Raw genomic sequence first — 13,487 nt, 5'->3', positions numbered from 1 at the left:
GGCGACATGTGGCCCATGTGCTGAAACCACTGAGCCCGGGCCCTAGAGCCGGAGCTCCGTAACAAGAGAAGGCACGGCAAGGAGCAAGCCGAGCACTGCAGCAAGAGGAGCCCTGGCTCACCAACACTGGAGAAAAGCCTGTGCAGCGATGGAGACCCAGCACGGCCAAAACAAACAAACAAAACCAAGAATAATAAAACGTAAAGCTTCTTTTTGCCCCCATTACCATCTTACTCCAAATCTCTTACCTCAACATTATATGCTGGTTGTTTATCTATTCTAATGCCACGGTATCTTACAGCCTACAAAACAGAAATCGTTGATTAAACATTTTTAGGTCGAAAAATACACTTCAACTTACAAAGTTTAAAACCTTGGCCAAACGTACAAAACAGATTTGGGAAGACATTAATAGATGTAATTGATCTGATTCTTATGTTTACTGGTGACCTCTAATCTACCATTTTAGGGACATGGCACTCTCTTGAGTATGAACAGTTTCTTTTTTCCCCCTTTCTAAAATAAGAGAGATTAAAAAATAAGGTCATATTCACTTTTAAGACCCGAAGAGCTCCCACTGTCCTTAGCACTTGAATTATTAGAAATATAAATGGAGAGAGCATTTTGTACAAAAAATACATAGGAAAAAATGTAGTCGTGTTTTATACATAATCACGGGTAAAATCTTCCTCTATTGTTGTCAAATATCTCTAAGTTTGTACTTGTTTAAAAAATTATACTGGAAAAATATTTTCAACAAACAGATATTTGCAACAAACATGAAAAGAAGTAACACCCTGATTACATCAAGAGTTCTAGAAGCAATGGTATAAAACCACCTACTGGAAAAATACAGAAAATACCAACAAGCAACTGGCAGAGGAAAAAATACACAAGTGGCAAGTGAAGGCATAAAATATGCTCCATCTTGCTACTAACACAAGGAATACAAATGAAAATATCTGGCTTCCACTTAGGATATAGAAAGCTGGAAGGAGAGGCATTCCCACATTACAAACAATAAAAAGCTGGAAAATCTATGAAACCCTAATTGTACCTGAACCCTTCTGACAGCAGAGGTGTTAGTGCAACTAACTAAACAGAAATATGAAGAAAGACAGGAGCCTCCAAGGACATGAGTACTGCTTTATCTGAGACAGTGGAGTAGGAAGAGGAGGACTCCGATAGAGTAGGTAAGAAAATCTGAGCTTAAATTTGTTGCCACTTGCTAATGGCTAAGTGTGGGACAGAGTGAGAGAACAAAACCCTTGGGAATCAATAAAATGAGGGGCATTTGCACTCAATGGCATTATCTTCTCCATGGACCTCACTGTGTACTCAGGGAAAGGAAAAGGGACAGGATGGGAGACTAAAGTCAGTCTCCCAGGTGGTGAAGGCTGAAATGTGAAAGAAAAGTGGCTGCTGTGGTCAAGGCAGCAAATGCTATTATGTACTCTCAGGACACAGATGAAAACCAATAACCTGCTGAATAAAGGCAGGGGAAAAAAAGTCCTTTATTCTGAAGATGGGGAGAAGAGAGGGTGATCCCACACCATTAGGGATACCCCATTATTTGGGCCAGGGCAAGAACCCTGAAAAAGCCCTTCCCCCAAACCCAGGGCACCTCAAAGCTTTCCTCAAACTGAGGCTAAACCAAGAAACACCAACAACTTAGAGAGGTTTAGAAAACTCATAATTTCTCCATGATGTCACTGAGTTATAAACAGCAGAGAATTCATCAATTTACATTTTCTTACTCATTGTCCAAATACAATAATTACTATTTACAAAAATTAATGAACTAAGAAAATTATGTTAAGACATATTAAATATAAGAAAATGACTCATTATTGTTATTACTATTATTATATATTGGTAACACTGCAGAACGACAAGAAAACTACACAAAGCCAAATCCTACCTGAGCTCTATATATGTGTTTCCTTAAGGCATTCTTTAGGTCAGCAATATCCACATTTGTCCTGATATCCTTGGTTTTTGATTCTTTGGCATGACCAGGAAAAACAGAATTCTTACTTTCTTTCTGTATACATATAAGAACTACTTTAGACAATGTACCAAAGAGTGCTAACACAAATGCTAAGTATCACAATGGACAACATAACACCAGGACACATTCATGCAGTGTTAATTACAGCAAAGATCCTTACAACCATATTAGAAAAGGATTACACAATGAAATTTAAAAAAATTAAAAATAGTATGTTTTAATTGGAAAGTTTTCCCTGATATTTACATGTTCCCTTCCTTACGCATTTTCCTTTTAACCTATTCCAAATCTTTTCTGAAACCTCTCTTATTTTTGTTGTCATGCTCCCACAAAAATGGGGCTTCCCAGGTGGCACACTGGTGAAGAATCTGCCTGCCAATGCAGGAGATGTGGGTTTGATCCCTGGAGTAGGAAATGGCAACCCACTCCAGTATTCTTGTCTGGAGAATACCAAGGACAGAGGAGCCGGGCAGGCTACAGTTCACAGGGTCGCAAAAGTCAGACACGACTGAGCACTCAAACCACAAAACATGATTGTTTATTTACCTTTATCATTTTTATGAAGATCCTTCTGAATACATGTAAACATGCTATGGTTTATACGGTAAAACAAAATTATACTCTAGAACAATTAGCTCAAGAAGGATCTCGTTTAAAAGAAAAGATATCGGGGCTTCCCTGGTAGCTCAGTGGTAAAGAATCCACCTGCAGGAGACAATGATTCTATCTCTGATCTGGGAAGATTCCACATGTCACAGAGCAAGGAAGCCCCTGCACCACAAATACTGAGCTTGTCCAGAGCCCGGGAGCCGCAACTCCTGAGTCCATGTGCCACAACTAATTGACACCTGCACACCCTCCAGCCAACGCTCTGCAACAAGAGAAGCCACTGTAAGGGGAAACCCACACATCGCAACTAGGGAACAGCCCTTGCTTGCTGCAACTAGAGAAGAGCCCACGCAGCAACAAAGATCCGGCACAGCCAAAAATAAATAAATGAATAAAATAAACATTTAAAAAAAGACAAGCTATCTTATTAATAATGGTCTATACTATACCAGGGATGAACAAGATAAACTAAAATTTAGATTAGAATGTATTAGTCAAACTACATACCATGTATTTTCCATTTTAAAAATTCTACCCTCTTTCCCCAGAACCTTTCTTTTCCTTTTTGTCAGGAAAAATAAAACATATTTGAACATCTTGATCATTAATTCAAATTATTTCTGTACACATGTAAAAATACTTTCATTGTGAACCAAAGCTAATTATAAAATTATGAATATTATACCAGAAAAAAATGAGAAAATTCTTTCGATAAGATGTACAGGTTACATTTGACACAGCAAACAATCACAAAAATCAGATTATATGTAAAGGTGATATTAAGGAAGAACCAGAGAAAATTAAAACTTTTTTTTAGCTTAGCTTACAAAATTTTACCTGATCTCTATAAATGTGCTTTCTTAAGGTACTCCCGTCATGTTCAATGTCCTTCCTGGAATCTCTTTCTTTCTCTTTTTTGCGTTTTTTCCTCAAAGTATAAATCCTTTGAATATCTTCATCTTTTTTCTTCATTTCCTTCCAAATATATTTAAATCAAAATTAAACAAATCTCAACATGAATGATGTACGTTACTAAATCCAAATAAATTCAAGAAGAGTTGGACTTAAAACACATTAAAAAATAGTTATATACAATAGGTAACTTCACCTACTGTTGGAGTGGGTATACATTAGTAAAGTATTTTGGAAAGCTTAGTAGATCATTACTTAGTACAGTTCAACACGTAGAGTTCTTAGGACCTAGAATTCTCTCAGGCATATATCCTAGGCTAGAGGAACTCTTGAACGTGCACCAAGAATCAATAAGAAAATGTTCATAGCGCTCATAACAGAAATGCTCATAATTAAAAAAACTAAACAATCCATCAAAAACAAACAAAAAGAAACCCAAATACTTAACAATAGTAAAATGGATAAAAAGTGTAACTGTGAAACAATGAAATATATGCACCAGCAAAAAAGTAAGTCACAGAAAATTAAAAATACCATGAACTACAAAAAGTTCATTAACAGGCAAACTTATTGGGAGGGAAAATAACATATTGGTAGGTAGTAAAACTATAATGAAAATCAAGAAAATAATTAAAACAAATTCCAACAGAGGTTACCTATCATGGGTAAGAGGAAGAAAAAGGGACACGGTTTGGAAATGACACACAGCAAGATGTTCAAAAGTTGGGAATGCTCTACTTCTTAACATATATACCTTTTTACTCTTTCAAAAACTACACAAATGCTTTATCCACACATATACACAGAGTTCAGAAGAAAAACTTCATAAATGACAATATTAGAAAAGAGTATAAAATATAGATAACTTTTAATTGGGAAGGTCTTACCTGATTTCCATAAGTATGCCTTCCTAAGGCATTTCTCATTTTAACAAATTTCAAATTTTTCCTAGAATCTCTGAATCTTTCTTTGCTCTGATGTTCAGTCAAAATGGAACTAATAGTAACATCTTCATCATGATTTTTCATTTCTTTCTGCATGTTTGTAAAAATACTTTAGTTAGAGCATAGATTAAGCAAAGCCTCAACACAATCAATGCAAGTCAAAACAAAAATCTCACCCAAAAAAACAGGTTTAATAAAACATACACATAAGATTAAACAGAGTATTATGCATTATATTACATTTTAGCTATACTATGATGAAGCAGAAAAATACAGATATTTAGTTCTCGAAGTGTTTGCGCATATACTTAATTTAGGTATTTTGTTAACTTAATCTTTCTTGGAATCTCTGCTTTTTAAAAAAGCTGCCATATGCTTAATCAAAGCAGATTTGGTTATCCTCATTATTTTCCAAGTATTTGTGAAAATACACTGGATATCAAATAGACTTTTCCCATTATTTAGGCGTATCAAATTAAACATCTCAGAAAATCTCTGTATAGGAAATAGATATGATAACATTGTGCTCAATCACTTTGGTCGTGTCTGACTCTTTGTGACCCTGTGGACGGTAGCCCACAGGCTCCTTTGTCCATGGAGATTCTCTAGGCAAAAATACTGGGTTGGGTTGCCATGTCTTCCTCCAGGGGATCTTCTCAACCCAGGGATCAAACCCACAACTCTTATATCTCCTACCTTAGCAGGTGGGTTCTTTAACACTAGCACCACCTGGGAATCCAACTCCATCAATGTTGTTTGCAAACACTGATGTTTGCAAACATTGCAAATGCCAAACTTTCATTTTTTTAAACTAATATTTCACTATATATGTGTATAAATACATACACACACACACACACACACACATATATATATACATATATCCCATCTTCTTTATCCATTCATTTGTTGATGCACACTTAGGTTGCTTTCATATCATGGCAGTTTCTTTTTTTCTCTAATATGTACTCAGGAATGAAACTGCTTAGTCAAATGGTAGTTACATTTTTAGTTTTTCTGGGAAACTGCCATACTATTTTCTACAGTGGGTGTACAAATTTATATTCCCACCAACAATTGTATTTTGAAAAAACTAGAAAAAATTGTAAAAATATTTTAAGTGCTTGGAAAGTTTTATTTACTCTCTCCACATATGATTTTGTAAGGTACTATTTAGTTGCAGAAGTTCCAAATTGTTCCTATAATTCTCAAGGAAAAAACTTGACAGATGCAGTAAAAACAAATTTTAATTTATTTCTAATCACATTAAAAAATATTTTAGTTTAGACTGTTTTAGTTGCTCCTGCTATCTGAAAAGTTTTAGTTGAGAGCCACATATACACTTTCTGAAGGTACTTTTCATTGCTTCAAGTTCAGAGTCCTTCATGTTTTTGTTTTCCATATTTAATCAAAGTAGAAGTCCCTTAAGCCACTGAAGAAAACCTGATCTATATGCAGTAAAATACCTGAATTTAGACCATATATTTAGACCAATACATTATTGCTGACTCCTTTGTAAGACACACATTACATTCAATATAGAGAGTTGTTTTAAGTAATTATCATGTGTTGAGAACACAGTATGTATTAGAAACTGAATTTCTACATGTACATATGTATTACTTCAATAAGAGCTTCAAAACAGACATAGGACAGTATCTATGTTCAAATTATAGACTGAAAATCAGATTTGGGTTCCAATACCAGCTCTGTGATTCCAAAATCAGTGTTTTTTTCACCAAATAACACCTCTCCTACAATTTTGAAAGAAAAATCAGAAACATAGAAAATTTCTGTTCTTTTAGATGATAAAATGTTACCTGTGTTCTGCACATGGTCTCTTTTAAGGTACCTTTCATTTCAAGAAATCCCATATTTTCCCGGAAATCATTGCTTTTTTCTTGACTGCTATGGTTCTTCCAAGTAGAATTGGTTTGGGAATCTTCATCGTTGTGAATTTCTTTCTGTATGTATGTAAAAATGGTTTGGGCAACCAGTTAAGTATAATTTCAACATTATATACTTTATGTGATATCCAATTTTATAATTGCAAAATATTTTATTAGAGGTCAAACAAGTAGAAAAAATGCACCTAAATCAAAATTTATTAAACACTAGTAAATTCCTTGAAGGGGAAAAAAAAAAATCATTACAACAAAGGTCCTGAATAAAGTAGCAGTAAAAATGTATCTCAAGAAAAGCTAGTGTTTTGTTAGTCTAGTAACAGGCAACTCTTTTTATAAATAATCACAAAAACATTTTATCTAATCCCTTACCAAGTTACAATCTATTTCAAAATTTTCTGATTATAGATTATTTCTCTGATTATTTTTCAGCTTTTTTACTAGTAAGACTTATTTGCAAATCTATCACACAAAGAAAACAGACTAATAGTTGAACTCACAGCTCTTATTTACTTGAATGTTAATAAGCAATTATCTTCACCAAACTCTATCTCAAACACATTTCTCTTACTAAGAAATCTAAACTGATATCATAACTACCTACCAATAATAATTTTTTAAAAAGTTGCATGTGTACTTATACATATAATTCTAGAAGTTTAGTAACATAAAGAATTGAGAATAAAGATGGATTCAAGTACTTATGCAAGGATATTCAGAGACTGACTATCTTTACACAGAGACTGGAGAATCACTGTCCTCCTAGGGAGCAATTATGAAATAGCCAAAATGTGCTAAGGCCTGTGGTGTGATCTCTGGTTCCCTTTCACTTGTTCTGGGCTTCCTATATGGATGTGAGGGTACTTTGGCAGCCTGCAATCCTGCCACCAGAGAACAATCCCTAAGAGTAGCTAATTACATTTCTTCAGTTATTCAGGAAAGTAAAATGGAGAACTAAGAAAAATGAAGACTTTCCTTCTTTCCTGTTCCTAGAATCAAGGTAAGTATTAGTCTGGATGTATAATTTCCATTAAGGACAACTGTAATGGGGATAAACTGAGTTTCTGGCTTCAAATTTCACAATGTTGATAAAGAGGACAGATCCTCAGGCTTAGATCATCAAAGAATGTCTAAAATATAGGATGCATTAATCACAATTAGATTCCAGTTACCTAGAATACATATGCAAAAGAACATACCATTATCATTAGCACCTAGGGAAGAACATACTGTTTTCAAAGTATATTTAAACATCCATTTCAGATGCTATATACTGATCTGTGTATTAAAATGTATAATTAAAGTATCCTATTTAATTTAAATAGTTAAAAATCAGAACCTGATAAACTATGACATTTTAAATGACACCAAATGTGAAACTTTAGAAAATAATTTATTTTCCACAGTGCTAAACATCAACATATAATTATCTCCAAGCCACTAATATGCTCTCCAAAGGGCTACCCTTGTGAAAACTATGGGCATTATCTGTAAATATTCCTTATTCTTTATTTTATGAATATTTTAGTGCCAACTATACACTAGGCACTATGTTAGGTATCTGTCTCCTATATGATCTGGGAAAAGACGGCATGTCTAATTTTCTTCATATAGTATAATGCATTTCCCAAACAGATGAGCAAAAGCTTACCAATTCAGTAAATTATTTTACTATCTAAGACAGGGCAAAACAGTGTGGCAATGATAGCTGCCTTGGCTTCTGATTCGCATACTTAGGTTTGTTTTCTATTTTAAAACAGGTATGGCTATGATTTGATCTCCAACAGATAAGGCTTTTCTTTGATTACGCCATACAAGTTGATATACAACTTCAATGAATTCACAAGACTGGATGGAGAGCCAGAGAGGTCAAGTAATCAGAACAAGCACCTTTCAAGTGCCCTGTGCTCAACATGGTTGTTGTTGTTGTTGTTGTTGTTTGCCACATCCTGTGGCTTGTGGGATCTTAGTGCCCTGGCCAGGGATTGAACCCAGGCCCCCTGGAAGTGCTGAGTCCTAACCACTAGACCACCAGGGAATCCCCAGTGTTCTACATGGCTTTTAACTAGTATGTACCCTCATATTCTTAAGCTGAATCTCATGACCCAAGAATGACTACTAGTGTATGGTAATCTTTACAACATTAACTATTTTTAACTATCCGGAAAGAGACCAGGTAAGTATCAAGGAAAGCTATTAATACTCAAAATAAGAAAAGGGGAGACTCAAGGAGAGCAGTCTTAAAATTTTTTAAGTGCTTGCTCTTACATTTTTGGTCTGATATGATAGTTGTAAGATCATGGGAAAATTATTAAACTCAATTATACTTCACTAACCATAAAATGGGGCCATAATACATACCACATAGGAACATATGGTTTAAAATAAGACTAAGTGTAAAAAGTGCTTAGTATAGTGCCTGGCACATAGTAATCAATAAATAATGGCCTGGAGTAACAGTTATTAGTTGATCTGGAACAAAAAGTGTGTATTTTTTTTCAATTATTACTACTGTATTTTCATAAGAGCTTTCTGTAGTTCATCTTATTTCTTAGGCTGAAAATCAAAAGAAATTTTGAATATTCCTAAGGATCCTCTCCTTTTTGTGAATCTTCCTTGGGCCAAACAACTGAGATTCATTAGTCACTGACTCTTCTGTATCTCTACACCTTGCACATGATTTTACCAACGCACAATACACACTAAACTGTAATCAACAGTTTCCACATTCTGTTTTGCAATGTTCTGTTTTCGCAGTCTGGCAGGTGGTCTTTTTCATTTTCCACAGTGCATAGAAGAGAGTCTGGTAGGCAAAAGTCTTCAATAGATATCTATAAACTTGAACTAAATAATTCTTGATTCTGTTACTAAGTGACTTTCCAGAAAGTTAAGGAGATTAAACAAAACTATTTCTTTTAAACAACTGCTTAATTGTTACTTTTAGCTCAGTCATTGTATATGGCAACCCTTCTTAAAGAACACTTCAGAATCCATCTAATGAGGACTGTATTATATTCTATGCCAAAGAGGTTATGAATGGTTATGAACTAACTCAGCTGTCTACTCCAGAGTTTATAAAAAATGTACGCTAAAACAAATAGAAGTTAGAGACTGTCTTTAAGTTTGCTTGATACACTATTGCTGCCCTCTAGTACTTCAGCAGTTGAATGTGACTGTAGTCAGACTACTGCAAAAAAAGATAATGGAGAAAGCACATTATTACATTTAATTCATTTCTTTTCATAGAAAAAGGGGAATTTAGACACCTTTTCTAATTTAGTTAAGAATGGTTCTCATTCTTTTGACAGTTAATACTACGTTTAAACTGTTTAGATACATCAGATAGGATGCTTTTAGCTACCATTAACAGAAAACCAATTCAAAGTAACATAAACAGCATGGAAATTCCTACCTCACAGAACGGCAATATGGTCCAGTGCTAAGTCAGGCTTCAGGGCTGACTAATCCAGCACCTCAAGTATCTCTATGGGAGTCTACATTCTGTCTCTAAACTGCCTTCTACAGGACTGGTTTCATCCTAAGGCTACTTCTTCTCATGGTCAAAGAATGGCATTTTTCCACTTCACATCTAGCAGACACCAGGCTGCCAGAGGCTTTTTTCAGAATGAAAAAGAAACTTCCCAGAAGCTCTTACATACCTCTCTGTATGTCCAATGAATTACAACTGGTTGACATGCCCATTCCTAGACCAATCACTGTCAAGGACAATGAGATTATCCACAGTCCAAGCAGATCCATCCTCTGAACTAAGGTTAAATTTCCAATCCACACTGCTGCTACTCAGTAGGGAAAGGTAATTATAGAATGATATATTACATCTACTCTTGGAATACTCAAGGGTCATTCATAATTTCTCTATTAATCCAACAAATATAGATATAAAATGAGAATTCATGTGCCAGGCTTATACGAAATGATTCAGATATAACTATGGAAAAGACAGACATCATCTTTGAGGACACAGTGCTTTTGGTTTATTAACAGATGGGGGAAAAGACATTAACCAGGTACCCAGCCAATTAATTAATTACAATTGTGATGAGTACTATAAAGCAAAATAATGATATTATAACACATTATAGGTGGACCTAACTATCTTAAGAAGGCCAGGGAGGCTTTCTTGAAGAGGCAACATTATAACTGCAAACTGAATGATAAGCAGAAAGTAGGCAAGCACAGGGATTGAGAGGAGTGAGTGGAGAGGAGCTGTTTAGGAAGAGAAATAGCTTTTCAGAAGATACTGAGGTAGGAAGTAGCTTAACCCGTTTAAGAAATTGGGAGAAGGCAGTTACAGGCTAGCAAGCATAGGAAAAAGTAGAGCAGGTTATAGTTGCAAAGGTAGGAGTGACAGGAACCCTGTGGGAACTTAAAGTCATGTTAGAGGTTTACAACTTTATCCAATGGCGATAGGAAGCCAGTGGAGAATTTTAAGTGGGAAAGTGACAGCATCACAACTATTTTAGAAAGAGCATTTTAGCTGTTCCCTCTGAATGAAGTTGAATGGACTAGAGAAAGAAAAGGTAAGAGTTATTAGGAAATTAGCAAGAGTAGCAGCAAAGAAGTAGAACAACAGGGAGAGTAAAAAGGAGTTGATTCCAGCACAGGGACAAGAGGATGAACTGAACATGATGTTAGTACAGCAGAGAAGTAGTTTATTCAAGACGTATTCAGAATAAAATCAATAGGATTTGGTAGCTGACAAGACGTGGGGAATAAAGGAAAGGAAGGTTTCAAGAGTGATTCCCAAGTCTCTAATATAAATTATTAAATAAAAGGTTGTATAGTATCTATTGAAATAGGAAACACTGAAGGAGCTAATTTTCCCTGGAAGACCAAGATTCAATTTTTAGACATACTGCAGGTTCTCTTCCATCCTGAGTGAACCTTCTAAAAATTTTTTCTGTGCTTACTTTCAAAGCAATTCTTCTAGGGTTATTTCCATTCAGACAACTTAAGGAGTGGTATGTGTACCAAGCGGGGAGATGCTGGTGGAGGAAGAGGACAGGAAAATATTTCTGAATTCTTGGAAACAGCTTTCTCTTTTCCAGTGGGAAAATACATGAAGAATTCTCACATGATACTATAGCCCACTGATATTTTATTTATACTGATTCAAAATGCTTAATATTATTTTATAATAAACATCACCAAAGCACTGAAAACGAAAGTAGAGACTCTGGATAAGATAAATTTTAAATGTAATAAGCAAGCTCCCTTTAGCTTTATCAGAAGTATTTTCAAATATTTAATTCAGAGTAATTGCCTTAAAAATATCATTTTAATTCTAATCATATTTTCAAAACTCAGAACATAATTTGATTTTATATATTCACTGTATCAATTTTATAAAATAAACATTTAAAAATGCTTTAAAAAAAAAAAAAAAACAACTTACCTCTAAAAGAAAATCTTCTAGATACTGAATTGGATAGAATGGAGCCTTAAAGTCATCTTTTTCTTGTTCAGCCTTGATTCTTGCATTACTGGCAATCACATGAGTTATTCCTGTTGGCGAATTTTTTGGTAAAATAATATTTGCTTTTCCAGCCTCCAAAACTCTAAAATGTAAATAGTATAGAAAAGTATTAAAAAGAAAGTATTTAGCCAAATTATCTAAATCAATTTCTTCCCAGGAGTAGATGCAGAATTTTCTGAAAGGAATTAACTTCTTTGGTCTATTTGAGTGCCATGAAGAATAATTACTGCAATGACTACCTAAACTGTTAAGTTTTTCAGAACAGATGCTTAAGAAATCATGCTATTTTCTCTATTTATCCATTTCTTGATATGGGGAAAGTTTTTAAGAATCAAGAATACTGTTTATTTCCTAAGTAAAAGTCACCTCTATATGCCAAAAAAGGAAGAAGTAAAAGAGAGTATTTCACCTCAAAAGGCAACAATACCTCCAAAAAAACCATTCTGAACCACAAAAAATGGAACTAAAGTTGCCAACCTTCTTCTAAAAATTTACCTTTTGAAAAAGTTTAACTTTGATCTACATTAAGACATACATTTTACATTTAGGCTCAGAAGACACAGACACATACCCAAAAGTTTCATCAAAGTTCATTACTGCTGAGGATTTAGAAAGTTACAAAAGAACACTGCTACGACTTTATAAGAACAGTTAAGTCAAATAATCCACGAAAGTATAACTTTTCATGAACTCAGAGAACTGAGATAATAAGCCAATTAAGAAAATGAATTTCCAAAGGAGCAGTCAGCACCTCTGTGAAGAGACTGGATGCCCAAACTATTTCACTTTTGCCAGAGCACAGGACAGAAGTAGCCACCATAAATGCAAGTAAGAGTCTGGTAATATTTAAATAAATTTAAAGGCCAAGTGTAGGTAGTAGGACAGTTTAGAATAACTGAGAATCCCTGACACATGAAAGGATTGTCCCCTCAGTTTCAAGCTCTTTGCCCCCAGCCTCTATTAAGGATTCCTGAAAAAGATTAGGAGCAAGTACAGTGGGAATCCCCGATGGTAGTGAAGGTGGGCCAGTGGGGACTGCCTAACAACAAGAAATAGACATAAAACCAGAACCACTTCCCTGCCTCCATCTCTCTTATGAAGCGGAAGCCTGAAGCCATCTGGGTAAGATAAGAAAGTTTTTTGACTTCAGAACCCAGGAAAAGATGCACTGGTTTTTGGAAGAGTTCAAGTTAAAACACATCTGCCTTTGGGAAAGGGGTAGGAAAGCCTCCTGCTGTGCAGCTCAGAAGAGACTGGATAAAGGATAGAAGCAAAAGCCACCTGTCCCTGGACAGGGGGCAGAAATGCCACTTGGGCCTAGCTCCCTGCGCTTATACAAAGCAGATACCTCAAGCTGTGGGAGACGTGGAATTTTTCTTTTCCTGCCTACCATACAAGGGAGAATTTGGCTGTCATGGCTTCATTGAGACAGAAACAATAGGTGTTATCTCAACCTGAGACCAAGAAGAATGCTTAAGACTAAAGCTTATCCAATGGACAAAAACACACCAACCCTTATCCTCCAGCCAAGAAATGAGTAAGAAGCAACAGGGGAAGGATACATATAATTAAATGTATAAAAGCACAAATGAGTATTTTAGGATGATGTA

The 13,487-nt window shown here is 35.1% G+C and overlaps 1 protein-coding gene across 10 annotated transcripts in view; it reads right to left on the bottom strand.

The window, feature by feature from the left end:
- The window catches only part of SLF1 (SMC5-SMC6 complex localization factor 1), a 73,483-nt gene that overhangs the window by 37,707 nt on the left and 22,289 nt on the right, over positions 1–13,487 (bottom strand). For 9 of the 10 annotated variants that reach the window (XM_055564919.1, XM_055564943.1, XM_055564914.1 and 6 more), the window contains 7 exons: positions 11,797–11,959; positions 11,312–11,386; positions 6,297–6,440; positions 4,420–4,566; positions 3,458–3,595; positions 1,922–2,044; positions 249–302 (listed from right to left, as the gene is read on the bottom strand). In XM_055564919.1, coding sequence (XP_055420894.1) covers positions 249–302; positions 1,922–2,044; positions 3,458–3,595; positions 4,420–4,566; positions 6,297–6,440; positions 11,312–11,386; positions 11,797–11,959 — 844 coding nt within the window. The remainder of the gene's footprint in view (positions 1–248; positions 303–1,921; positions 2,045–3,457; positions 3,596–4,419; positions 4,567–6,296; positions 6,441–11,311; positions 11,387–11,796; positions 11,960–13,487) is intronic. The other variant, XM_055564973.1, reaches the window with a different exon arrangement.

This window comes from Bubalus kerabau, chromosome 1, assembly GCF_029407905.1.
Source record: "Bubalus kerabau isolate K-KA32 ecotype Philippines breed swamp buffalo chromosome 1, PCC_UOA_SB_1v2, whole genome shotgun sequence".
NCBI lineage: Eukaryota > Metazoa > Chordata > Mammalia > Artiodactyla > Bovidae > Bubalus > Bubalus kerabau.
This window is presented reverse-complemented; position numbering and strand designations above follow the sequence as displayed.